Source organism: Hydra vulgaris, chromosome 09, assembly GCF_038396675.1.
Source record: "Hydra vulgaris chromosome 09, alternate assembly HydraT2T_AEP".
Taxonomy (NCBI): Eukaryota; Metazoa; Cnidaria; class Hydrozoa; order Anthoathecata; family Hydridae; genus Hydra; species Hydra vulgaris.
The window spans coordinates 39946036-39955000 of NC_088928.1; the positions used below are offsets into that span (position 1 = coordinate 39946036).

Genomic DNA, 8965 nt, shown 5'->3' on the forward strand with positions numbered 1-8965 from the left:
GTTACAAAATATAGATTTGGGTAAATAGATTCTATTAAATCAAATAGTCAGTTGAAATAAGCTTCCAAAGTTTGAGAGATATGGATATATGAGATTATCTTTAAAGTCAAATTTGTATGGAATTCCTCTGATAAATATATGAAGAATTTCATCTGAATTTAATTTTAAGAATTATTCATATAAACCAAAAAATAACTATTAAAAAAGTGAGCACTATAATTGAAAAGGTTTGAAAAGGAAATTTTTTTTTTTTGTTTTGTTTTCACAACTCCAAATCACAAACCTTGAAATATAGTTTGTCATGGTTTGTGGTAAAAGTATCTTCTTGGAAGTTTCTTCCCGAGACATACCATCAGGTGCAGTTTGTCCATTAAGGCAAATATTCAAAAGTTCCCGTTTGGACAATTTTTATGAATTAATCATTTTACAATTATCTTTCAATAATTATTAACGATTTACATTTAAACAATTATGTTTAGACAATAATAATTGTAACAATGAACGTCCCATAGCGCTAATCTAAAACTTTTTACAAGAGATTAACTTAGCCATTATCAAATTTCATAGTTTATTTATTTATATAATAATTGAAATTTTAAGATTGATTTATCCATGTCAGCTATAAAAGGAACTAAAAACAATTTTATAGCTGAAAAATGAAAATGGAAAAAAGCTCAAGAAGAAAGAATAGATTTGCAAAAAAGTTCTGTTTTTAATTATTTAAAGATGGATGAAAATCTTAATTTATTTAGGATTTATTTTCAAAAAATTATTTTTTTTTTTTTTTTGTAAATCAGTTCAAAGTTGTAAAATTTAAAGTTTTTAATTATTTGAATTTAATTAAAAAATTTTTTGTTTTTATAAAATTAACCACCAAATATCTAGAACAAAGCTTGTTCTATATATTTGTTGAAAAATTAAAAAGAATGTTAAATAAACAATAATTTCACAATTGTATATATTTAGAATAGAGATATATTGTTTAGATATACATTTATGTTGAAAGATATCATCATAAGAATGAGAATAATTCTCCTTTGAAATGTATTCTTTACTTAATTGCTTAGCTGCTTAACCGCTTTCTTTCTTTATTCAACGGCTTAGTAATTTGCCTAAAATTTCATTTTTAACGCTAAAATAAATCACAATTTTTTAAAGGGATGTTTGTTAAAAGACTTGTTTACATTCTTCTATTTAGTATACCATTTTATCAGTCTTATCTTGAAAAAATCTTTGTTTTTTCAAGATAAGACTGATAAAAATTTTTTTTTAACCTAGTGTACAAATATTTGTATTTGTATTTAGAAAATGCCAATTGCATATATTTTTATTTGGAAATCTAAAATTAATGTATTTGTATTTGATCAAATGCATTTGACCCCAACCCTGCTGACAGCGTTTGACTAACATTTATTTATTTATTTATTTTTAAATTAATTTGTTATATTCAAGTTTGTTTTTTTCACTTTTTCTGTTAAACAGTCTAAAGATATTTAATTAAAAATTGCAAGATAAAAATAAAACTCGTTTAAACAAAAAATTACTTTACATTTCAATTGAAAAAAAAGATGTTATCATTAAAGATTTAATGTGTCTGTACACATTATTTTTTATGATTCAAGTTTTTATGTTTTTATAAAACACAATTAAAATGGTGGCAATTTCATTATTTACTATTACTTTGATTGAACATCTGGCTTAAACTTTTAAACTTGCTTTTAAACTTGCTTTTAAAGCTTAAAAATTATTTTAGAATAACTGTAGCTTTATGGTGATTGCATTATATAACTGTTTTAAGAATATAAGCATATGTTTTTTACATTTTAATATTTATTATTTTGAATTTGTTGAAAGAACAAATGGTTATGCCAAGTACTAAGAAAAGATTTTCTCAAATGTTAGTTTTGTTTTTTCAAATTATTTTTTCATGCTTCATCATTCAATGCCATTCATCATAGTGATATTTTAAAGTTGTTCTTTTATATGAGGAGGCATTTCAATATAAAATATCAATATTAATATTCAATATATTGATGTTTTATATTCAATTATATTATTAAAAATAAATATCAATTCAATGGAACTATTGATATGTATATATGTATGTATACATAAATACACAGCGAAGTTTTAGCTCTGAGAATGAAAATATCCTGGACACTTAATGTAAACAGTAGCATACAGAACATAAATGTGTTCAAATGTTAAAACACGGCTGCCTCCAATCAATAAAGACAATATTGATTTCATTGTATCTATAAATAATAATAGTGATTGCTCTGAAGTCTAAGAATGTATGCTTTACATTTAAAACTTTTTTTTGAAATTTTAACCAGGGTTTTTATCAGTGATGACATTTGATCTAAAAATGCTAAATACTAAAAATTTCGAATTTAGAACAATATTTAGATAACTTTAAAATATTTAAAGTTCAAGTAATGGGTTGCATAAGTGTTACACAACATTTTTACCCACTAACTGTTATTAACTTTTAGTGGGGCTCACACAATTTATTTGTTAATCAGTAAGGAATAATTCTACAAAATTGACTATTTTATGACTAATTATACTTATCCCTTGTTTCAAGACACCACAAATGTAGCGTAACATAGTTCAGTTTAGTTACTCTTATTCTAATTAAGTCTTAAGTTTTTAATTCTCTTGAGACAACAATAGTTCTTAAAAACATGTCGCAATGTTAATAAGTTTAATTTATAAAGTTTTTAATGAACCTTATTCTGTATCCTTTATATCTAAACATATAGATACAAACAGAGTTTATATTTTGTTAAAATTTTTTTTAATTTAAATTCACCTCCCTAAGGCCAAGAAGGCCAATATAGATGAGGAGGCTACTTAATGGTGGTTATACCCCTCTCTGAACTATATAACTCCGAAACACAAACCTTGACAAATAAGGCCACTGTGCAGAGAAACAAGTTGACTCCCATACCAAAGAAGCTTGGTAGACTTAGTAAAAGTTTAGGAAATAATGTATCTATCTAGGAAAAAAACCCTTATTAGATTCAATACATATTCCAGCTATTGCTATAAACAAAAATATTGCTGCTAAAAAAAGCAGGTATTCTTCTCGTTTAAATCATTGGATTGTTGGTTTTTCCTTAGAAAACTTTAAAGGAGGAAAGCTACCATTGAATAGAGCTATATTGCAAAAATATCTTTTTGAGAAAGAAAACGATCCTAGAAAAGAAAAAAGAATCATTGCAAATCTTTTAGTTAGCAATATCATTGAAAGTTTGTTACCTGCTCATATTCCAACGAAGTCTAACACGAAGGACTGTGCTGATCAGATTGTCCGTTTGGTATAAGAATATAGACACTGAAAAAAATTCCTGAAAGTATAAAACAAGAAAAAAAAGTAAAGCAAAAACATGTTTCCTCATGTTGGCTCAATGGTTGGAGTAGACAAAATACTTGCTGAAAAAGAGCGACAACGTTACATCAAACTACAGTACCATAAAAGAAAGGAATTGTTTCATATCAAGCAACAGTAACTCAAAAATCTTGAATTTTGCTCAACCATTACTGATGATAATAAGTCAATGAGGGCGCCAAATTTTCTTCATATGTCATGGAAGAAGATGGAAGATATGAAAATTTTTCAGTGAAAGAGAAAAAAACCCATCATTGCAAATTTGTGATAATGCTGAAAATTTCAAAAAGAGAACTATTGAAAGAAACATGTACAGTTGCTGATGGATTCAGTATTAGTAAGAAACAATAGTTACTTATTTTGGGAAAGACTGCTAAAGTCTTTCTTCAATTAAAGTTCTTTCTTCAATTAATTTAGCTTCTGTAATTCTGTTAGCTAATCTAGCTCTGATGAACTGATGTTTTAGAAAGTGTAATACAATTTCTAAAACATCAGTTCATCAGAGCTAGATTAGCTAACAGAATTACAGAAGCTAAATTAATTGAAGAAACTTGGGTTCCACCTGAATTTTTGGAAATTCATTGGGATGGAAAAACCTTATGTGGAGATGTTTTTATTAAAAGGATGGTTAAACTATATGATATTTTGTTTTCAATTTCTTTGAGTTGGTTTTTGTTTAATAGTGAATTTAAAAAAGGTTTTTCCTATCCTGATTTTTTAAGTGCTTGCTAATATTTTACTTTAGCTTGGTTGATATATGCACTATACAGTAGCGTCCTAAAGTTTAAGGACATTCACTTTTTTGCTATAAATTTTGAATGGTGCATTCAATATTCTTGAAATTTTCACTGAATATAGCTAATAATATTATTTATCTGAAAATAAAAACATTTTTTCAAAATAACATTTAATTATGTAATTTAAAAAAGTATGGTTTCTCTGCGGTTTAAAAGTTTAGAATACTTGAAGTTTTATTAATTAAAAATACATATATGGTTATAAATAATTGTTTTCAAAACATCAGTAATTCGTTGAATAATCTTTAGAGTCAAAAACCCGGCTTGAACAGGAATGGCGTGTGATCGAAGACTATTGCTGACCACGCTAATGATTTTTTTTGTTGACAACTTGACCATGACTGTTTAGATGTTTTGATGATTTAAACATTTCAGAAATGCGCTGAAAAGTTTAAATCTAATTTAAACTTTTCAGCGCACAAGCTGAAAAAACGCTAGCTTAGCATTTTTAAGTCTTTTTTTTTAAGTCTGAAAAAAAATTAAAAAAACTAAAAAAGAAAACAATTTCTTACTAAAAAGAAAATTTATAAGCTGTAAAATAAAACTCAAACTCAAGAATTTTTAATTGCGGTTGAAATAAATTAATTGAAAACTTTTGAAACGTTTTATTAAAGTTACGTAAAGCGCTTTTACAAATTACTTCTAATGATTGTTTAATGAATGAACAAATTTTATTTAAATTGTTGTTTATTTAAAAAGTAAAATTAAATTATTGAAATGAAAAAAATATAATATTTTTAAATTGCATAGACATTGTTTTTGAAAAAGTCGCAATAAAAATTTTTTTTTAATAAAAAAGTAGTCTTTTTAAAGTAGTGATTTTCAATCATTTCATTAGTAAGTCAAGTTTAAAAAAAAAGTTTTTAAACAATTCTTTGTAAAAATAGAAACAAAAATAATAAAGTAATGCGTACACAAAATGCGTTTATTTTAAATGAAGTTGGTACTTGGGATTTAATCTTTCACCAGCAAGATGTTGAACATAATTCCATCTAATCAAAATAGCATGAACTTAGATTCATCACTCCAAAGAAGTTTTGCCCACTGATTTGGTGTCCAATCGAAACGTTTTTTTAAAGTGTTTTTTGCCAAACAAGGAAGGTCTTACCGGTCTTGTGCCAAACAAGGAAGCCTTACAAAGGCAACACTTGGTGGTCAAAGAGCATTTAACTTGATAAAACTTCATCATTTAAGGCCACAGCAGATTTTCTTGGATTTTCTTTTGGCATTCCTACCAGCTATTTCCCCCTCTTTTTCATCAAAAAGAGTCAACTTGTTTGCTTCTTGTACTTGGTTTTTCTTTGAGGTTTATATCCTTTAACAAGTTGTCCAATACTGTGTTATTTGTAGTTATGTCTTTTTTTCCCCTTTATGATTTTTTTGGGGGTTTAATGAAATATAGTATAAATAAATTTGTTTTGCTGATTAGTTAAAAAAGTTTTATTTAAAAAAGAAAAAATTAGATAAGTAGTAAAATTTTCTTAATTTAATTTTGTTTTATATTTTAAAAGTGTTTTATTTTGTCATCTTTGACTTATTTTACTGAATAAAGTGATAGTTAAATGATTTTAATCAAGTACACTTAATTATTAAGAATTAAATGTGCTTCAATAAAATTATCAATTTGATAAATTGTGTCAATAAGCGCCCGTTTTTTATTGTAAAAACTTTTGGATGAAACTAAAATGGTAAAAAAACTAAAAATACATGGTAAGTTTTTTATGTACATTTATTATTTAGTTTTTATGTAGATTTATTTTTTAGTTTTAATCAAAAAATTTAGTTTTTTTTTTTAAAACTTCTTTCAATATCACTACAACATATTTTGGGAGTTAACATAATATGTTTTGGGAGTTAACACAACATGTTTTGGGAGTTAACAAAACATGTTTTGGGAGTTAACAAAACATGTTTTGGGAGTTAACAAAACATGTTTTGGGAGTTAACAAAACAAGTTTTGGGAGTTAACAAAGCATGTTTTGGGAGTTAACAAAACATGTTTTGGGAGTTAACACAACATGTTTAGGGAGTAAACACAACATGTTTTGAGAGTTAACATAACATGTTTTAGAAGTCTTTGTGTGAATTTATTGTGTAAAGGCACATATTGTAAAGGCACATGTTGTGAAGGCACATGTTGTGAAGGCACATATTGTGAAGGCACATATTGTAAAGGCACATATTGTGAAGACACATATTGTGAAGACACATATTGTGAAGATGCATATTGTGTCTGAGGGTCGAGTGTTAAACAATTTTAGCATTCTCCCTTTAATATTTTCAGTAATATAGTTAACTTAAAAACAATTTGCGTAATGAAAATTGTTTAGTAAGTTTTTTTTAAATGTTTTATTTAGGCTTATGTTGTTTTCTTCAGAGAAATGGGCTCAATTTGGGTTGCAAAACACTTGGGAGAAATAATTTTTCATATTTTGGAATTAGTAGCAAGTCAAAAATCAACTTCATCGCATATTGATAATGTTTATTCTCGGAAGTGTATTTCTTTCATTTTAAATTCTGTGCTTTGTGGTATGCTTCCAGAGTCTTCAAAGATTCAAGCCATCAAAGAACTTTGCAAAATTATTTTAAAGCAAATAGACATCATTCATGGGTTGATAACATCTGAAAATAGTTCTGAACTGATTATTTCTAATATGGATATACGAAGTACCCAATATGTTCTTGTCTGTGCGTTATCTGAGTTGAGCAATCTTATTCTAGCACTTACATCATCTATTAAATCCATAATGGAAGAAATTGTTGAAGCTGTTTTTTCAACACTTACTCACCCAGCGCCAGCTGTTTGGCTATCTGCTGCATGGTGCATTAGATCTTGCGGTATCGCTCTTCCGTCTAATATTACTCATTTAATTGACCAATGTGTAAAGAAGATGAAAACGCTACGCTTTTCTGCTGACACAGTTGCAGGATATGGTTACACATTATCAGGTATTATTGGTGGATTACACATGTGTCCTCTTGGTTTACCTTTTAAAAAAGCTCAGGTAAATTTTTTTATTTATGTTTTTTTTATTTTTAAATCTTATTGTCTCATATTTGTGAATAATCAATGTTTAGTGAATAATTAATCAGGATCACCCTGCTACTAGTAACGTGTACCCCTAGTAACAATCTGTCTTATTTATTGGTGAATTTTTTGTTTTTTATGTGTTTTAAATTGGTTTAAAAATTGTATGATTGGAACAAATGTTTGTTTTATTCATATATAATGTACAATGATTCGATGTAGCACTTTTTTAATGTTAAATGATTCCATCTAGCGCTTTTTTAATCTCAAATGATTTGATATAACTTTTGTTGGTTGTTTTAAAGTGCTCTAATTTGGTTTAAAAGAGGTTTTATTTGTTTTCTATTAGTAAATTAGTAAATTAATTTTTTTAATTCTTCTTATTTAATACAAGCAACAGCAATGGTGACAATAACCAAACAACAGTAATGACAACAGTATAACTTGAACATTTTTTTTATGGTCATGCTATTTTCTTTTTTGATATTACTTTATTTTTTTTTACATTTACAAATGAAGAAAAACAAAAAAGCAATTTAATATTTAAAAATATGTGTTGCAAATTTTAATTGCTGGTAAGGTTTGCAATGTTATATAGTTTTACACTTTATTATTGGTTTAATGGCCTTCTCTTTTAAGCTTTTTTTTATCTGTTTAGAAACCCCTTTATTATGCTTACATGCTATACTATATATTATACTGTATACTGCATTCGAAGATTTTCATTGACCAATCATTAATAATAGAATTTTTTTAATTGCCTTATAGATAACATTGTCATATTATTTAAGATAATGAAAAATTTATATAAATTTTTTTATATTAGGCTGTATTTATTTTTACTGAGGAAATGTTTAAAAGTGCTGCCACCAATAGTAAGCTGCTGCAGACTGGTTGGGTTTTGTTGGGAAGCTTGTGTACACTAGGTATGATTTTTAAAAAACTATTAAAAAAGAATTTCTAAAACTTAATAAACACACACACAAAGTAAATGCAAAAAGATGTGAGGTTGGGAACATGCTAAACTAGTTTCAGAAATTATTATTTTTTTTACACTTTCGTCACGGTGATTAACAAATTACCTTTATTTTGCATAACTTAAAAGCTTTTTTAATTTTAAGATTTTAAAAAATTCAGGTTTTTAAAGATCCAATTATCCCTATTCAATTTTATATCCTGGATCCAATTATTGCTATTTTTTGCAAAGCATCCTTTATTGACATAATTATAATGTTACAAATGTTTGGAGTTTGCGCTGTGTCTGGAAGTTAGCTATCTCAAACATAAAAAAATGCTGCATCCGCTTCTATTCTTTAGTTAAATTGGGTGTATATAATCATATACACCCCTATGAAATTTATAAAATAAATAAATTTTTTGGTAACATTAAAACTTTTAAGTAACATTAAAAATTTATTGGATCCAAGAAATTAAAAAGTCAGGGTTATTGTCTTTCCGTGGTTAAGACTTTTTTTGAATTTGAAAATTACCCTCTAAACTAAACTAAATATACAAGGAGGAACTAAATATTTTATAGAAGGACAAATAAGAAAGTTTATAGTTTTAATAACAGTAGAACAAGAAAATCAAAATCTGTATTGTAATTAAGTTGTTGTATTTACTTTCAAGTTAAAAATTATGTTTATCCATGTTTAACCATGGAGTGTTAAAAAAATAGTTTAGAACTTATAGAAAAAATTAGTTCTAATAAAATGTCAATTCAACCTTGCCAGTTTGAACTAAAAA

General features: G+C 26.4%; 1 protein-coding gene across 1 annotated transcript in view; it reads left to right on the forward strand.

The window, feature by feature from the left end:
• Positions 1-8965, forward strand: part of LOC100205884 (HEAT repeat-containing protein 5B) — a 143078-nt gene that overhangs the window by 55842 nt on the left and 78271 nt on the right. Inside the window, exons 8-9 of the mRNA XM_065805682.1 lie at positions 6549-7196; positions 8046-8145. Coding sequence (XP_065661754.1) covers positions 6549-7196; positions 8046-8145 — 748 coding nt within the window. The remainder of the gene's footprint in view (positions 1-6548; positions 7197-8045; positions 8146-8965) is intronic.